Source organism: Phyllobates terribilis, unplaced genomic scaffold (genome assembly GCF_046119375.1).
Source record: "Phyllobates terribilis strain yellow unplaced genomic scaffold, ASM4611937v1 Scaffold_8__6_contigs__length_399053987, whole genome shotgun sequence".
NCBI classification, from domain to species: domain Eukaryota; kingdom Metazoa; phylum Chordata; class Amphibia; order Anura; family Dendrobatidae; genus Phyllobates; species Phyllobates terribilis.
In genome coordinates, this window is record NW_027362768.1 from 109,940,720 (window position 1) to 109,960,363 (window position 19,644).

The window sequence follows — 19,644 nt, forward strand, 5'->3', positions numbered from 1 at the left end:
CACTATATAAATCCATGCCGTTTGCATGGATTTATATAGTGTGACCAAGTTGACAAGCACTTTCCAAGTGATGCTAAAATCGCTTGGAAAGCGCTTGTCAACCCGCATGCGGAAATGCATGTGAAGAACGCTTCACTTCCGCATGTCCCTGGCAGGAAAAACGCATGTACAATCCGCATGCGTTTTTTCTGCCAGGGAGATGCAGAAACGCTCAGGAAAAAATCTGGAGCATTTCTGCATCGTGGGCACATAGCCTTAGTCACCCTGAGTATTTTCATGGTTGATCTCAGAAGACAAGAAAAGCTATCAGTTAGTATCACTTGACTGGATAGCTTAATGGTAAGGCATCAGTCTTTAAACTACAGTGTTAATGTGGCACCCCAGAGGGTCTGGTTGCCACAGTGGTAGTAATACCATGTCTGGGAGCAAAACAGGGGTTTCCTGGCCAGGAACACATTACCTGCAACACCTCCTGCTCCAGACCAGAAAGGGGAGCATCCTGCCCTTTATAACTGGGTCTGGAGGCGGGGTTAGTGAGTCTAGTCTAGTGTCAGGAGTGAGATAGGACACAAACGAGTAAAGAGCCAGGGACTGGAGCTGAAGTTAGCTCGTCCTGTCCAGAGTACATACCGAGAACCAGACACCGGAGTCCGAGGCTGTGGGGATTGTATATCCAGCAGCAGAAACCGCACGGCAGGAGATTGTAGGTCTCCTGGCCAACAGAAGCCCGGAGGCTCAGCCACACGAAAGGACCAGTACCGCCACAGAGGAGCGAGGAATACACAGAATCCGAGTCGCCAGCCATACGGGTGAGCACAGCACATCACACTCAGGGACGTGGGCTGCAACACGACTATAAGCGGGATAGCCAAAAGAGTACAGTCAGAACGGCAGGCCTACAACTCCACCTGGCCAGGGGAATTCTAGGATTGCTCCCAGACTGACCAGGCCCTCATCCCTAGCAAGTACTCCTGTTGGGGCCTATATAATTACCACCAGTAAAGACCCTAGGACTGCACTGCAAAGACTCCGTGTTATTATTACTGATCCAGGCACTATCACCACCATCATCCATACACGCTGCGATGAAGCTACTCTCTACCTGTGTGGAGTTACATCACCTTGCTGCACATACCATCAGCTTCAGTGGACTGCTCCGCAGCGGCGGTTCCCAATAACAGCATTCCACAGGTGGCGTAGTCGGACATTATAAATACTACACATAGACTACCCCTTTGGTTTGACCACCTGGGTCACGGACCAGGTCACAGCCACGGTGACTACAACCCCCAGCATCTACCGGCCCGGCTCCAGGTACCCAACGGGGCGTGTCATTAAGAGTTCAAATCCTGATAGGAATAAGGTGTTTTTTTTGTTTTTTTTATTATGGCTATTAAGCACACAAACTACAGGGGTGTTTTTCTTTTAATATCTGACACTCTGTCATCCTGATGTGTTAAGAGTTTCAGACACGCTGTCTATTTGCATGGTAAATTACATATGAAAAGTAAATTGGGAGTTTGCAGCCAGTACTTGGGTGGATGGAAATAAAAATTTACAATAAAGACATTTTATCATTAGACCCTTTTAAGAAATGTTGCAAATATAAAGTCACTTGGAAATAGATATGTAAATTATTGCCTCCCAATTTACTTTGGCTATGTTGGCTATGTAATTTACCATGCAAATAGACAGAGTGTCTGATACTCTTAACACATCAGGATGACAATCAGAGTGTCAGATATTAAAATAAAACACCCCTGTAGTTTGTATGCTAAATAGTCATAATAAAAAAAAATAAATTTTTTTTTTATTCCTCTTAGGATTTGAACTCTAACACTGTAGTTTCAGAGGCTGATGCCTTACCATTAAGCTATCCAATCAAGTGATATTAACTGATAGCTTTTCTTGTCTTCTGAGATCAACCATGAAAATACTCAGCGTGACTAAAAGTCATTGTGATTCTGATGTTTGAAGAAAGTCACACATCAGACTCACATCAAAATCAAACCTCATTTGAATTTGGCTTGCTTGCAGTGTGTCCCAATGAGTTTTAGACAAGTTTGCACTGAAAATCATATAACCAAATAGAACTCCTAGGTGTTTACAATTGAGTTTATAACTCAGTGGTTAGTGCACGGGCTTCAGGACACAGAATTTTGGGTTCAAGTCCCATCCGCAAACAGTTACTTTTTTTTTTTATTATTATTACAGTTGTGAAAGTCACTCGTCAGAGTCACTCGTCAGACAGGGTATTTAGCCTCAAACTGACATCATTCTGATGTTTGATTTTGATATCTGATCATGTCCTAAAATGGACACTGTACACAGCAGTGTTATTTCCTCTGATTTTATTGCATAAAAGAAAAAAAACTCAAAAGCCTCAACGTGTTTTAAAGTATTCCATTCTTATTCCTGACTTCCTGTAAGCCATGAATAAGAGCTGAATGGTTTGAAACGCATTGGTGGTTTTTATGTAGATGTTTGTGTGTGTACATATGACCATACAATAAAGTCAGAGAAAATTACACCCGTACATGTGCTGAATTTCACTTTTGCTATTTTTGGATTGCTGGCTTGCGTGTTTGGCCTACCTGTGCACCATCAAAAGGCAGACATTATTTGCAGGTGGAGTTAGCTGGTGAGTCCTATAGATCCTATTCTTTACAGATCCTACTTAGTAAAACTCTCATTTATTTGTTGATATTACCAGTAGATTTTTGCTAACTTTCACATGGGAGGTTACAAACTGGGATTTTCTTAGATATAGAATGCAGCAGAGCTGAGGAAACTAACCCCGCCCACACCAGGCTCTGTAGATTGTCTGTTGACAGCTGCTTATCACAGTAGAGGGCGGAGTCGGACTAGCTTGTAAGCGCTGCTATGGCCCAAGCAATGTTAATGTCCAGGTGATAAAACCTTCATTATAAGTAGTGTTGAGCGAGTATGTTCTGTTCCGAGTATGCTCAGGCCGAGCTCCGAGTTTTTACAGCTGCTCGGTGATATGGTTGAATCGCTCCCCGTGTGCATGATTTGCAACTGTTTGACAGTTTTATTGCATGTGAGGAATGTGTAAGAAATAGACATTCCTCACATGTAATAAAGCTGTCAAACAGTTGCAAATCATGCACACGGGAGCGATTCAACCATATCACCGAGCAGCTGTAACTACTCGGAGCTCGGCCCGAGCATACTCGGCGAAAGGGTTAATAGAACATACTCGCTCAACACTAATTATAAGTAAACAGCACCCAACCTAATAAGTGACACATCACTGAATTCAGTGTTTTAACCCCTACCTCATGCTGTCTTCAGATTATAGAGCAAAAACATGCTGACAAATTCCCTTTAAGCAAGCCTATAATCAGAAATGGACATTTTTAGGAATTTTATTTTAATTATTTATTTTACTTACTTATATAGTGCCATTAATTCCACAGTGCTTTACAGACATTGTGGGCACTGTCCCCATTGGGGATTGCAATCTAGATTCCCTACCTGTATGTCTTTGGAGTGTGGGAGGAAACAGGAGAAACCCAGAGGAATCCCATGCAAACACAGGAGAATATACAAACTCCTTGCAGATGTTGTCCTTGGTGGGATTTGAACCCAGGATCCAGTGCTGCAAGGATGCAGTGCTAACCACTGAGCCACCATGCTGCCCTATGCTCATTTGAGCGATTATCAACCCTTGTAAAAGGACCTTTAGCCTTTACAGAGTTTGGTTGATTCAGTGATCAGGGGAGTGAATATATTGGAGGCTGTGAACACATTTGTTACATGTAAAGTTCAGTTTAAGGCTGTGTGCCCACTATGCGTTTTTCAAGCGTTTTTCAAGCGTTTTTGATGCAGAATTTCCGCAGCAGAAATGCTTTAACCCTAGAATGCATGACCATAAAAATCTACTTTTTCACATACCTGGGGCCTTTTAGGCCCGTGTGCAAATAACATGGAATAACTCAAACAAAAATGACAAACAACTATATACCTGAGGAATACCTAGAGTTTCAAAATTCTAACTAAAGTAATCTTGCAGAAAATAGAAAACAATTAACAGGACGGGCCTGCGAGGCCCCAGGTATGCGTTCTAGGGTTAAAAACGCTTGGAAATCCGTGCCCCATGATCCCCAATGAAAATCTGCATGTTCTGTGCCCATGCAGCGGATTTTTACGCAGCATGTCCATTATTTGTGCGTTTCTGCATGCAGATTTGAGGTCCCAATAGACTTGAAAAAACGCAAGTCAAATCCGCATGTAAAAACGCTGCAAAAATGCGTGTAAAATCCGCAAGCGTTTTTGACTGCCAAGACCATGCAGAAACGCTGCAGAAATTTTCTGCTTCATTTCTGCATCGTGGGCACATAGCCTAAGGCCTATTTAACAGACCCCATATTTCTACTAAGCCAAATTTTTTGGGTGGGGGTGGTGTAAGGTGAAAAATCTTTCCCTTTAAAAACTCAATTTCAGAAACAGGAATTTATTACAAGGATCAGACATTAATCTTTATTAGGGGTTATGGATGTCTCCTGTTTAGGATCCCCCTGTATGAGCCAAAACAGAGGTTGAGTCATCTGCTGCAGGGGAAATGACTGGAGGGCTGGGGAATACCCCTGAATCTTATCAGTAAGGACTTGTCTGGTCAGAACTAAAAATAAAGACAAAAAATGGCCAATTGCTACTTTTTTTTTTCTTTTACTCTTGTTTTTCCAGTCTTTTTTTTTAGGTTTGCGCGATAATGTAGAGATGGTTTTTATTATCCAAATATTTTTGGCTAATTCATTATTTGTTCAAAATTTGCAACATTTTCATGCAATTTTACTCCAGTGGAGTACAAAACTGGGTCTATTTTTTTAAATTTCTTTTCATGCAGTTGAAGTCTAACGTGTGACACTTTAAATCTTTATTGAAAGGGTCGAGCGAAAACATCTTGTGTCCTTTTGATTTTTTTTACATAAAAAAAATACTCCGGTGCTAAAAGATAGACAAGACAAAATAAATTATTTTCTAAAAAATACAAATGATGGAATTGTGGCTATTCTATCTTCTCTCCTCATTTGTGTTTCAATAATTTTTATTGGGTATTAATTCTTATATGGGGAAAAAGGGAAAAAATGGGAAACAAGGAAAGGGAAATATTTATTAAGTAAGGACAACAAGGAAAGAAAAGGAAAGAGGAGGAGGATAAATAAGGGGAGAACACAGATTGTATAGTCATATTTGTACAATTTAGAGCAAAAATACATCTCTCTCCATTTATATCTATCCACAGTTGTGTGTGCAGCCAAGTACTCGTGCACCGTCCATTGTGTATTGCACATGACATCTTTTTTAGAAATGAAACAACAATTTCTAATGAAATTCTAGTAAATAATGTAATGAAATAAGGCGATAGATTTGTTTTCGGTCCGGCCATTGATTCTGTAATGCATGCCATCTGTTGTAACTTAATTTAGATGTGTACTCTTGATCACAGACCTAGCATTTGTCCTAGATATAATGGGCTGAGTTTTAACTTTAAATCCTTCATAAGCCGCCCTGTCCCCTCGTGTGATGTTTATATCGCTGTGACTCAGTCGTTCTGATTCGGAATTAATAGCTGTTCCTGTATTACAGAAAAGGTTAAACATCTTAAAAATTCCCAGGGCTTCTATATACAGCTAACAATAAGTTCTGATACTAGTGAGGCCCGAGGTTGTGTGAGAGGAACAGATGCATGATATCATCCGAGCGCCATAGTTTACACCAAGATAAAGATCGGATTTTATAACACTCCGACCTGTATACAGAACGAAAGGGTCTCTGTCATTTCAATAAACTTTGCATAAGTCATTTGTACAAGTGAATATAAGAAACTTATCAGAGGCATCATCTGATGCTGTCTCTACTTATCAGCCACTTTCTTCTCCCTTTCATCACTCTGAAAAACCAAGTCTTGGTCAAATCAACTGACTGTTAGTTTACTGAGGCATCAGATTACGCTAAAGGGGAGGAACAGAGTGAAAGAAAGAGGTACAGACATATACAAATCCGGCTGCTGCTTTCTAGTAAGTGTATCTTACCCAAGAGCAGTATGCACAGCTACACTGCTCTGTACTACTCTATAATTAAAGGAGACTTAACTGAAAAAATGAACTGGAGTATAAGTTGGTATGCATGCAAAATAGCGGCATGTACATTTGTTTTGGTTAAATTTCAGGTTTCTGTATTTAGTCTGCCTTGGGTTTTGTATAATTACAGGAGAGCAGGAATCCCTCATGTCTGTGTCTGCTGTGTATCTGAGACTTTATACCAGCTAGTTTCTACCCACTAGCTCACTAAAAATAATCCAGACTAGCTGCTGCAGATCCAAGGAGGGATGTCCATTAGGAGAAAAGTGGAGAGATGGATCTTTGCTGCGCTGCCGAAGACACCAATGAATTTTGGTATGTATATGGTGGAAGTATCCAGGAGGCAATATTAGTAGATCGAGTTTTTTTTTATTGTCAACACGTTTTGAAGTTCAGACGTTGATGGTTTGTCCTGATGAAGACGTCTGTGAACTTCGAAACGCGTTGACAATAAAAAAACGCTATCTGCTAATATTGCCTCCTGGATACTTCCACCATATACACCGGCAAAATCCATTGGTGTCTTCAGCAGCTCTGCAAAGATCCATCTCTCCACTTTTCTCCTACTTCACTTCCTCCAGTTAGCTCTTTGGTGGGCTCGCTTCCTCTTCATTTTTTAGTATCATTTGTGCCTAAAATTACATCTTTGCTCCTTTCTAGTGAATGCAACTGAAGTTCAATAATAGACACAGCCATTGCTAAAAGTAGGTCTATTCTCTATGAATATAGACAATGAAGCATGGATAGAGAGTCTAACCACGACTGAAGTAATATTGATGGCCTATCACAAGGATGAGACATGAATTTTAGAGAATTGGAAGACCCCTTTAAGACTATTATCATATTACAGCTACAAGTCCGTAGTCACAGTACCCAAAATAGCACAAATTATTGGATACTAGGAGTTCTGAAAGAATACAATGGATAGGTAGTTCGAGTCCAGTGTGTTTGAGTTGATCTAGCCCACTCCTCTAAACCCTAGGGGGAAGTGATTGACTGGCAGTAAGATTGTCAGCAGCTATAGGGCAGGATATCTCTGTAATAATTCTTATAATAACGCACATATATTGGTCCAGGTATAACAAACACACATGTACCAGTGAGGTGACGTGCCATCTATGTGCTTCGGTTTTGGAGTAATGTAGTGTTCTTGTCGATAGGGGCCTTTAACCGTGTTAAGAATTTTTTTTTATCTATTTCAGGTAGAAATCTTGGACTGCAAAACCAAGCAGCAATTGTGCTTTCTAGATAAGGTAAGATATTAAGCAGAAATATATTAAAAGGGTTTGTGCCAAGTTTGGAAATTATTCCCTATACATGGCATAGGGGATACCTTCTTGATTGCTGGGGGTCACACATATAGATACTCTTATGACAAAGCACATTCACACGGGTAACGTACAAACCAGGGTGGCAAATACCTGAGTCTGACAGGTCCCTGTTCAGACTAGGAAAAGCCCTTCTCTGAACCTGGTCTGTCCCTGCCTAACCACGGAGGTTGGCACCCTAAGATAACACAATGGCGCTCCCACTCTACGGCGACGTACCCTGAATGTCCTTTGCAACTCCTAGGATCATTAGAGTAGCAGTTCCCTAAGGAGTAAAGGAATCACACACAAAATAACTGCAACCAACACAAACTACAGCAAAGTGAATGAATCCAACAAGGTCTATCACCAGCAGGAAACACAACTGGGGAAGGTATTTAAAGCTGCACCCAAAAGGTGATAGGACAGGCAAACGGTGTAAAGGAAAAACACCTGTTACCCAAAACCGATAGAAACAAAGATAACAGAACTAAAACACCCAAAGAAAAGTTGTATCTGTTGTGGTGCAGAGGAAAGAGAGGCAGACCACAGAACACAGAACCAAGGGTTCCAATCTAGCAGCATGACCGATACACGATGCGTCAGCACACTGCGACTAATGAATACATGAACTCCAATATTGCTGTAAATGTAATATATTTAGTTAGCGTTTTTTGATCAAAGAACGCAAAAGCCATCCAACCACGTCAGTGTGTACCTTTTTTAATATGGGCTGCTTTAACACATGGAGAGGTAGGATTATAGTGTTTAAAGACAATCCATAATTAGGTACACCCTGACGTGGTTGGATGTCTTTTGCACTCTTTTATCAAAAAACACTAAGTACCTTACGTTTTTAATGTTTACCGCAATATTACAGCTCATATGTTCATTAATCTGAGTTTGCTGACGCATCGTGTATGTACATTGGTGTGAAAAAGTGTTTGCCCCCTTCCTGATTTCTTATTATTTTGCATGTTTATGACACTTAAAAGTTTAAGATCACAAAACAAATTTACATATTAGACAAAGATAACACAAGTAAACACAAAATGCAGTTTTTAAATGAAGTTCTTTATTAGGCTGTGTTCCCACGATGCGTTTTTGGTGCGGATTTGCAGCACAGAAACGCTCCAGAAACGCATTGCATACCTTATCCCATGACATTCTGCAAGTTCTGTGCACATGGTCAGGATTTTTTCTGCGTGGAAAAAATCCTGACATGACCAATTCTTGTGCGTTTCTGCATGCAGATTTGCCTATACAATGCATTGGAAAAACGCATGGCAAAAAGTGTCAAAAACGCATGTAAAAACTGCATGCGTTTTTCTGCCAATACTGCTAATACGTATCTGTGCCCTGGGCCTTTTGGGCATGATACGTATTAGTACGCCCTGGCGATTTCGCCCGCACACAGGCACCCGTGATACATGGTGAATATCCAATGCATACTCAAGTAGTGAGCACTTGCGCTCATGACTAATGACAACTTATTCAATATGATGACCTAATGTTATCAAATTCTGTGTCCTACCTCTGGGTTCAAAATTTTCACTATACCCCTTGATAAAATCCTTGAGGGGTGTAGTTTCCAAAATGGGGTCACTTGTGTTTTTTTTCACTATTTAGGTACATCAGGGGCTCTACAAACGCGACATGGTGTCCACTCTCGATTCCAGCCAATTTTGCTTTCAAAAAGTCACACAATGCTCCTTCCCTTCTGAACCCTGCCGTGCGCCCAAACAGTGTATTTACCCCACATATGCGGTATCGGCGTACTCTGGAGAAATTGCACAACAGTTTTTGTGGTCCATTTTCTCCTCTTACCCTTGTGAAAATAAAAAATTTGGGGCTAAAAGATCATTTTTGTGGAAAAAGTTTGATTTTTTTTTTTTTTTTTTAAAGACTCAATTTTATAAACTTCTGTGAAGCACCTGGGGGTTCAAGGTTCTCACCACACATCTACATAAGTTCCCTGAGGGTGTAGTTTCCAAAATGGTGTCACTTGTGGGGGGTTTCCACTGTTCAGGCACATCAGAAACTCCCCATACGCAACATGACGTCCGCTAATTATTCAAGCAAATTTTACATTCAAAAAGTCAAATAGTGCTCCTTCCCTTCTGAACCCTGCTGTGCACCAAAACAGTGGCTTTCCCCCACATATGGGGTATTAACCTGCTCAGGGAAATTGCACAACAAATTTCATGGTGCAATTTCTCCTGTTACCTTTATTAAAATGCAAAATTGTAGGCTGAAAAAAAAACGTTTTTGTGGGAAAAATGTGAAAATTTTATTTTTACGGCTCAATGTTGTAATCTTCTGTGAAGCACCTGGGGTTCAAGGTGCTAACCACACATCTACATAAGTTCCATGAGGGGTGTAGTTTCCAAAATGGTGTCACTTGTGGGGGGGTTTCCACTGTTCCACTCAAATGGCGCTCCTTCACTTCCGAACCCTGCCGTGCACCCAAACAGTGGTTTTCCCCCACACATGGGGTATCGGCAAGCTCAGAAGGAATCGCACAACAAATTTTGGGGTCCATGTTTTCCTGTTACCGTTGAAAAAATTAAAAAATTTGGGTCTAAAGTAACATTTTTGTGAAAAAAGTTAAATATTCATTTTTTTTCTTCCACATTCCCGCATGCGGGTTGACAAGCGCTTTCCAAGCGATTTTAGCATCACTTGGAAAGTGCTTGACAACTTGGTCACACTATATAAATCCATGCAACCGGCATGGATTTATATAGTGTGACCATAAAAGAATCGTAAAAAATAAAAAACAAATATTATACTTACCTTCTGATGGCCCCCGGTGTCCTTATCTGATCCGTCCGGTGTCTCGCGGTGGTTTTAAAGGACCTTCCGCCGACGTCAGCGTTCGCGTGACCCGTCACATAACTAAATGACGTCATGGCAGATCCTTTTAGACCATCCAAAGCTGCCGGGGACACCGGAAGGATCGCTGTGAAGACCGCGGGCCATCAGAAGGCAAGTATAATTTATATTTTCCAGTACGTCCCCATGACAGCACCATAGGAGGAGTAATCCCATATCCTGTGTAGGGACAGGAAGCACAAGAGGTTAAAAGCCCTCCCACCCCCAACCTCCTCAGTGTTTTTCCTGTCCCTACACAGGACAGGGAGTGCAGGAGGAGCGCTGGTGCAGGAGCACTGAAGAAAAGGTTTTTACCTCGAGGGACCCCGGGGGATCGGGGGGGCCCCGGCTCTCTCCTTCCCGCCGTCAAGTGGGTCCTGGGCCGACACTCCCTGCCGAGAGTCTCTCAGCCCTCCGGTGTGCTGGAGCCTCCGGGTGCCGCTTCCCCATCGCCGGGGCTCTCGGCGTCCTGCTCTGGGCGGGTCCGGCTTCTCCCGGCGCCAGGACCGCCCGGCGTCGAAACCGGAAGTCCGGAGATGACGACTTCCGGTGGCTTTCGCGCGGGAAATTCTAACCGCGGTTAGACCAGATGCCATGGAGCAGGAGGAAATGACTGGATGACCAGGTAAGGTATAAGAAGGGGGGCTGGGGAGCAGCATAGGCAGGCTTACAGCTTTGGCACCCCTGGCAGTACAATGGCTGATGTGTCACACCCTGATACCCACCCTGGATCACCCCAGAGTCATGTAAGTGTACCATTACCCCTTTTTATATGGCTAATGGGGCTTACACTTACCAGGCCCTAAATATATTTTATAGGATGTCTCTGGCCAGTTACCACCTCCTTCTGGAAAAAAGAAGGATACGGGAAAAAAGGCCACCGTAAAATCCAAGAGGTGCCTGGATTGTAATATCAAACTTCCCGACTCATATGCAAAGCGTCTATGTGCTGAATGTAGAGCCTCCATGCTAAAGGAGGAGCAGGGGCCTTTATTAAATGAGATGCGCAGTATAATTAAAGAAGAAGTTCAGGCTTCTATCACTTCTCTACAGCCCCCAGGTTCAGGAGTCCAGTGTTACGGGTCCGAGTGGTGGAACCTCTGTGCCGAGGTGCAAGGAGGGACCCAGAGGGGCGTGACTAAGTATCAACCCGAACCGACCCTGGTCGTACGGCGGCTAACGACACCGTGACCAGGGAGGATCCGGGCTGAGGGACCAGGTGCTACTCTGGGGACGACCTTGTAAGAGAGCAGGTGGCTCCCACGGGTCAGATGGCTGGGACTGACCGGTATGGCGGATGGACACGGCAAGCAGGCAGAAGTCTCTGGTGGCAGACAGGTGGTCACGGTACGTGACGGCAGAGCAGGAAGTAGTCTCTGGTTTACCAGGCAGGTGGTCACAGCAAGTGACGGCAGAGCCTCCAGGCAAGCTGGCAGGAAACAGGGGGGCGCTCCCAGGTGAGCGGGCAGACCGACTAGGCAGGAAAAAGGCAGGTAACGGGTGAGTGCTCCCAGGTGAGCGGGCGGACGGACTCTGCAGGTAATAGACGGATGCTCCCAGGTGAGCGGACTGGCAGACAGGGCAGGTAACAGGCAGGTAACAGGTGAGCGCTCTAGGTGAGCAGGCTGGCAAGCTCGGCAGGTAACGGGCATATAACAGGCTGGCAGGCTGGACGAGGAGTCAGGCTAGCAGCGGGACCTGAGGGCTGAAGCAGAGATCAGACACTGTGCAACAACTTTGCTCGGGCACCTCCATTTTGGAGGAGGTGCCTTATATATGGGAGGTCCTCCGGCAATTGGCCGGGGACTCCTTAGGATGACGCGCGCGGTCCCTTTAAGAAAGGGGGAGCGCGCGCGCGCCCTAAGCACATTGCCGGGGAAGGAGCGCGGGCCGGCAGCAGCGGGGGGAGAAGCGCTGGAGGACGCCGCGCCAGGAGCGGGAAGGTGAGAGGGACGGCGTCTCTGCCTAGCAAGGGGCAGAGACGCCGATGCTACATCCAGGAAGTCCCGGGACCCAAAAGACCCAGAGAAGATATAGCACCATCTTCTGAGGGTGAAATCGACCCATCTGGCGACTCTGACAGTGAGACCATTAGTCTACCTCAGGGCGGGGAACGGAAAAGATATATGTTCCACTCAGATGATATGGATATTCTTCTACGAGCCATCAGAAACACGATGCAAGTAAAGGAAACGGAGAAGAGCAGTAACATTCAGGATGAGATGTTTGGTGGTCTTAAAACCCAGAGATCCATGGTTTTTCCTGTTAATGCTCATGTGAAGGACATGATACTGGAGGAATGGTAAGATGCGGAGAAGTCTGTAGTAGGATGAAGTAGGTGCTGGTAAAAAATCCGCGCTCCTCCGTAGTGAAGAAATATGACGAGAGATTGTATAATTAAACAATCTTGTAGTTTATTGTTAAAAGCTACGATTACTACGCGTTTCGTGGACGTCCCGTCCACTTCCTCAGGTACATAGCTGACTACCTACAAGATCCCTAGGGATTCTGTGCTGTCTGCAGCCCTTCGTCACTAATTCTTACATGAGTTGTGCATTTCAAAACTCATAAAGGTGAGCACATTTTCTTTTTACCCACTTGGTTGTTGTTGGATAACAGCGCTATTGCGCCCCTATCTTTCTACTTATTTTAAGATGCGGAGAAGAGACTCTCTATACCACGAGACTTCCGCGCCCGACTATCTTTTGACCCAGAGGACACCAACGTGTGGGACACTGTTCCTAAAATTGATGTCCCAGTGGCTAAAATGGTCAAGAAAACCTCTATCCCCTTTGAGGACTCGTCAGGACTTAAAGAGGAAGGCGGACGGACTTTTGAAAAAAGCCTGGGAATCTTCGGTGGCAATCATTAAATCTAATATTGCTGCTACATCTATTGCCAGTTGTTAGAACCACAAGTCTCAGAAACATATTCAGTGGACAGACCTCTACAAAAAATTGCAGATGGGTTTCACTGAAACAACCACTTCAAACGCATAGAATAGAAAAAAGGGAAATGAAGTCTTAACGGTTGGTACAAAAATATAACAACTTTATTGATACAAAAAATACACATTTAAAAGTCTGCAAGTGCAAGGGATGTGTGTACAAAAGAATGGCAATACCGAAAAGCAGCAGGGACACATAGAGGTAGAGAATCGATCAATCAATCCTGCGTTTATCAGAATGCATGGGACTCGATAGGGATAGATGGAGATGAACAGTAGTATATCACAAGAGATAAATATATAAACAATATTGTAAAGCTTAGTGCTCTATCTCCTGCATGATATAGTGCAATCATATAGGCAGTAATGCTCGTCTCCTAGAGCCCACAGCTCAATGATATAGCTGTGCCTTATCATAATCGATCCCCCTAAGTACCCCATGAGCATCCATGTATATCAACAAAATCATTACCTCAAAGTATAAAAATGTGCCCCACCAGGTGGTAGGAAGGACTAGTGCCTCTCCCTCCCAAAGAGCCATGAGAATCTGGCTAGAAGAGTTAGAGAGTCACCTACGGGATGGCACCCCGAGGAAAACTCTCCTTCAATCATTGCCCCTGTTAAAGATGGCAACAAATTTTTTGGCCGACGCTTCGGCGGCCAGAAATAATGTGTTTTCCAACTCGGCCCGTAGAGCTGTTTGGTTAAAAACATGGTCGGGAGATACAGCTTCTAAGAACAAGCTGTGCTCTATTCCATTTTCAGGGCTCAGAGTATTCGGACCAGTACTAGATGACATTCTAGAAAAACGTCCGATAGAAAGAAGGGCTTCCCCGAGGAGAAAAAGGAAGGAGCAGCCCTTTCGTAAACCCTTCCCCTCCCGTAAATATAACACTCAGAAAAAAGGGGGTCCACAAGCTGAAGTTTTAATAAGGGGAACAAAGATAGGAAATACCAGTCCAGTACTAGCTCCCGTCCAAAACGACAATGACTATATCAGAGTGGGGGGGGCGATTAAAGTTTTTTAAAAACAGTTGGCATCGGGTCACTCAAAATCCCTGGATATTACAACTATAGCACAGCGTTACAGGATAGAATTTTCTCAATATCCCTCTCAAAAATTCCGCCTGACAAAGGGTTCCCCTACCTCTTTCCCGTCTTCGGGCAGACATAGAGAAGCTGCTACATCAGAGGGTTATTGTGCCAGTTCCGGAACACGAACAACATCAGGGCCATTACTCCTCTCTGTTTTCAATAAAGAAACCGTCAGGGGAGTTCCGTACAATAAGAAACTTGAAACCCCTAAACCGATGGGTCCGTTACAAAAAATTCCGCATGGAATCAGTAAGATCAGCCATTCCTCTAATAGACGCAGATGCGGTAATGTGCACCCTGGACCTCAGAGATGCATACTATCACCTGCCAATACATTCCTCAAGTCAGCAATATCCGAGGTTTGCACTACCATCAGGCAGTCAGATTCTACACTACCAGTTCCGATGTCTTCCCTTTGGCCAGTCATCTGCTCCCAGAATCTTTGCGAAGATCATGGCAGAGGTAGTGGCCTATATCCGACTCAGGGATATTGCCATCATTCCGTACTTGGACGACTTCCTGGTGGTGGCAGGATCTCCTCTAGGTATGACGCAACAGCTGGAAGTTGTCCTACAGACATTTACCAACCTGGGTTTGATTGTGAACAAAGAAAAATCCAATCTTATCCCCAGTACTTCACACATCTTCCTGGGAGTCCAGCTCGACTCCCAAAGGCGAATGTCTTATCTCCCGGAAGACAAAATGCTCTCAATTCCACAAAGGATTCGTTCTTTTTCAAGAGAGAAGCCTTCAATCCGAAAGGCAATGAGTATTTTGGGAATTATGACGTCATGTATCACCTGCGTCAGATGGAGCCAGTTCGATTCCAGGCCTCTACAGAAATGCATCCTGGAAGTGACCGACGGACATCAGAATTACCTAGACAGGAGGATGTCTTTGTCCAGAGACGCCCAGGACTCTCTACACTGGTGGCTCGACCAGAAGAATCTACAGACATGAGTGCAGTGGATCCTGGAACCTTGTCTTTTAGTGACCACGGACGCAAGTCTCTCGGGATGGGGAGCTCGAGTGGGAGATTCTTATCTCCAAGGAACATGGTCCACAGAAATTCAGACCCGATCATCAAATTTTCGGGAACTACAGGCGATCTGGGAAGCCTTACAGAGAAGCCGGGCGGTCCTAAGAGACAGACATGTAAATATCCTGTCGGACAACATCACGGCAGTCTCCTTCATCAGACATCAGGGCGGACCAAGACATCCACTTCTCCAGTCCCTGACCAAAAGGATATTCTTAGGGATAAAGAAAATAGTGAGCTCCATTTCAGCAGTTCACCTTCTGGGATCCGACAATCAGGAGGGAGATTATCTCAGCAGGCGTCAGATGAAGGCTTCAGAATGGGAACTGAACGAAGAGGTGTTCCAGCAACTAACTCGCAGATGGGGTCAGCCGCACCTAGACATTTTTGCATCCAGAACGAATGCAAAGACAACATCTTTCTTCTCTCTCGACCCAGGAGATCATCCTCTGGATGTGGATGCTCTCACAATATTGGGGAGAAGGCCTAACATATGCCTTCCCACCTGCCCCTCTAATTCCGAGAATGCTGCGGAAAATTCTGGAAGATTGGGCGACAGTCATAGCAATTGTCCCGTTCTGGCCAAGGAGGAGTTGGTTCTCCCTTCTACGTCATCTAGCATTGGAAGACCCAATCATTTTACCATTTCAGGAGGATCTTCTGACGCAAGATCCACTGTTGCATCAGAATCTTCAACAATTCCAGCTCTCAGCCTGGCTTCTGAAGGGGAGATCCTGAAGAATAAGGGCTTATCCGCCAGAGTGATCCAGATTATGCAGGCTAGTAGAAAACCTGTAACTCAGGTCATATATAAAAAAGTCTGGAAGACCTTTTGTCAGTTCCATAGGACGGTAGACACATCTCAGCCAGACATCCCTGCGATCCTTGATTTCTTGCAGGCAGGATTTGACGCAGGTCTTAGACCAAGTACCTTGAAGGTGCAGATTGCGGCACTAGGTGCTTTCTTCGACACATCATTGTCCTCGCATCCCTGGATAATCAGGTTTGTCAAGGCAATCCAGAGACTTAGGCCTACCCAGAGAATTTCTTCCCCTCCGTGGGATCTGAATCTTGTCCTGAGAGTCCTTTGTAAGCCTGCCTTCGGCCCAGTTAATGAATTGGGAATAAAGAACTTGACTCTGAAAACAGTCTTCTTGGTGGCAATCACCACGGCTAAACGGTTGGGTGAAATCCAGGCTCTATCTATTGTCGAGCCTTGTATGCAGATTCGGGATGATTGCATCATTCTGAAGCTGGATCCAAGTTTCTCCCTGAAGGTGGTGTCATCAATGACCTTAAACCAAGAAGTGGTTCTTCCATCATTCTGCGAAAACCCTAGGAATCAGAGGGAGGAAGAGTTCCACCATCTCGATGTCCGCAGAGCAGTGTTGGCCTATTTGGAAGCCACTCGGAACTGGAGATTAGACTGTAATCTTTTTATACAGTTTGGGGGAAAAAATAGAGGCAGGAAGGCTTCAAAACCATCCTTAGCTAGATGGGTTACATCCATGATTAATCTAGCATATCTTTCAGAAGGACAGCCTCCCCCTGAAACTAACAAAGCCTATTCCACCAGAGCAATTTCCACCTCATGGGCAACTAGAGCAGGGGCTACCATTGAACAGATATGTACCACAGCCACATGGTCAGGACATACTACTTTCTGCAAACATTACAAGCTAGATGTTCTCTCACAGCGGAGATCTGCGTTTGGTAGGAAGGTACTTCATGCTGTTATACCACCCTAAGCTATGAGTTCTTGGGTATACTCCTATGGTGCTGTCATGGGGACGTACTGGAAAACCGGAATTAGTCTTACCGGTAATGATGTTTCCACGAGTCCACATGACAGCACCCTTATTTCCCTCCCTATATTGCTACTGTATGTGATTCTAACATATGTATAAGCAAGTCTAAAAATAAAATTTTGTTGTACCCAGCCAATGTGGTTCTTGGAAAATCACTGAGGAGGTTGGGGGTGGGAGGGCTTTTAACCTCTTGTGCTTCCTGTCCCTACACAGGATATGGGATTACTCCTCCTATGGTGCTGTCATGTGGACTCCTGGAAACATCATTACCGGTAAGACTAATTCCGTTTTTTCATTTTATTCTTTTTTTTACAGGTACTATGCTACTCGGGTCTGGAGGAGAGTCTCCTCTTCTCCAAACCCGTGTACCATCCACACATTGAACCGCATGATATCCGCATGTGCACATGTAGTGATGCGGATATTATGCGATTCAATACAAGTCAATGGCAGCAAAAACGCTGCGTTTCCGCAAAATAATTGGTAGTGCTGCGGATTTTTCTGCAATGATAATCCGCAGAGGAAATTTCCGCAGCATGTGCACAGCACATGTGTATTATCATTGGGGAACATGGCAGACCTTCTACCATGCATTTTTTAAGCGTTTCTGCAGCGGAATTGCCTCTGCGGAAATGCTTAAAAAACGCATAGTGAGCACACAGCCTAAGGCAGAGGGATATGAGCCTTCATAGTTTTAGACAGAATGTGGATTGAAATTGATTTTTTTATCTCCTTAAAGTACCCCTTTAAAGAGGTGTTTCCACCTAACATTTTTAGCAACTTCTAATTTTCTTGTTTTTACCCACATAGGTAGAACCAAATGTTACAGTTAACGACATCAAATTGATGTTTTATAAATATTGTAAGTATTATCGTATGTGTTCTTTTGTTATATGTGTTATATTTCTTATTTTGTGACAAGAGCCACCTATATACACACATGGTCAAAATTGTTGGTACCCCTCGTTTAATGAAAGAAAAACCCACAATGGTCACAGAAATAACTTGAATCTGACAAAAGTAATAATAAAATAAAAATCTATGAAAATGAACAAATGAAAGTCAGACATTGCTTTTCAACCCTGCTTCCACAGAAATTTAAAAAAAGTTAAATTCATGAAATCGGCCTGGACAGAAATGATGGTTCTTCTTAACTTAATATTTTGTTGAACAACCTTTTGAGGCAATCACTGCAATCAAACGATTCTTGTAACTGTCAATGAGACTTCTCCACCTCTCGACAAACTCGGCAAACTGCTCCAGTTGTCTCGTGTTTGAAGGTTGCCTTTTCCAGACGGCATGTTTCAGCTCTTTCCAAAGATTCTCAATAGGATTTAGGTCAGGGCTCGTAGAAGGCCACTTCAGAATAGTCCAATGTTTTCCTTTTAGCCATTCTTGAGTGTTTTTAGCTGTGTGTTTTGGGTCATTATCCTGTTGCAAGACCCTTGACCTGCGACTGAGACCAAGCTTTCTGACACTGGGCAGCACATTTCTCTCTAGAATCCCGTGATAGTCTTGAGATTTCATTGTACCCTGCACAGATTCAAGACACCCTGTGCCAGATGCAGCAAAGCAGCCCCAGAACATAACAAAGCCTCCTCCATGTTTCACAGTAGGGACAGTGTTCTTTTCTTGATATGCTTCATTTTTCCGTCTATGAACATAGAGCTGATGTGCCTTGCCAAAAACTTCCATTTTTGTCTCATCTGTCCATAGGACATTCTCCTAGAAGCTTTGTGGCTTATCAACATGTAGTTTGGCAAATTCCAGTCTGTTTTTTTATGATTTTTTTTTTAACAATGGTGTTCTCTTTGGTTATCTCTCATAAAGTCAACTTTGGATCAAACAACGACGGGTGGTATGATCTGACACTGATATTCCTTGAGCTTGAAGTTCACCTTTAATCTCTTTAGAAGTTATCCTGGGCTCTTTTATTATCATTCCTATTATCCGTCTCTTTGATTTGTCATCAATTTTCCTCCTTCGGCCACGTCCAGGGAGGTTGGCTACAGTCCCATGGATCTTAAATTTCTGAATAATATGTGCAACTGTAGTCACAGGAACATCAAGCTGCTTGGAGATGGTCTTATAACCTTTACCTTTAACATGCTTGTCTATAATTTTCTTTCTAATCTCCTGAGACAACTTTCCTTTGCTTCTTCTGGTCCATGTTGAGTGTGGTACACACCATGTCACCAAACAGCACAGTGAGTATCTGTAGCCCTATATACAGGCCCACTGACTGATTACAAGATTGTAGACACTTGATATGCTAATTACTGGACACAACTTGATTAAACATGTCCCTTTTGTCACATTATTTTCAGGGGTACCATCATTTATGTCCAGGTCTATTTTGTGAGTTTAATTTTTTTTTAAATTCTGTGGAAGCGGGGTTGAAAATCAATGTCTGACTTTCATTTGTTCATTTTCATAGATTTTTAATTTATTACTTTTGTTAGATTCA

At 43.6% G+C, this 19,644-nt stretch overlaps 1 protein-coding gene across 1 annotated transcript in view; it reads left to right on the plus strand.

The window, feature by feature from the left end:
• LOC141156813 (very-long-chain enoyl-CoA reductase-like) overlaps nucleotides 1–19,644 on the plus strand; it is a 78,304-nt gene that overhangs the window by 16,955 nt on the left and 41,705 nt on the right. The window contains exons 2-3 of the mRNA XM_073643221.1: nucleotides 7,310–7,360; nucleotides 17,988–18,039. Coding sequence (XP_073499322.1) covers nucleotides 7,310–7,360; nucleotides 17,988–18,039 — 103 coding nt within the window. The remainder of the gene's footprint in view (nucleotides 1–7,309; nucleotides 7,361–17,987; nucleotides 18,040–19,644) is intronic.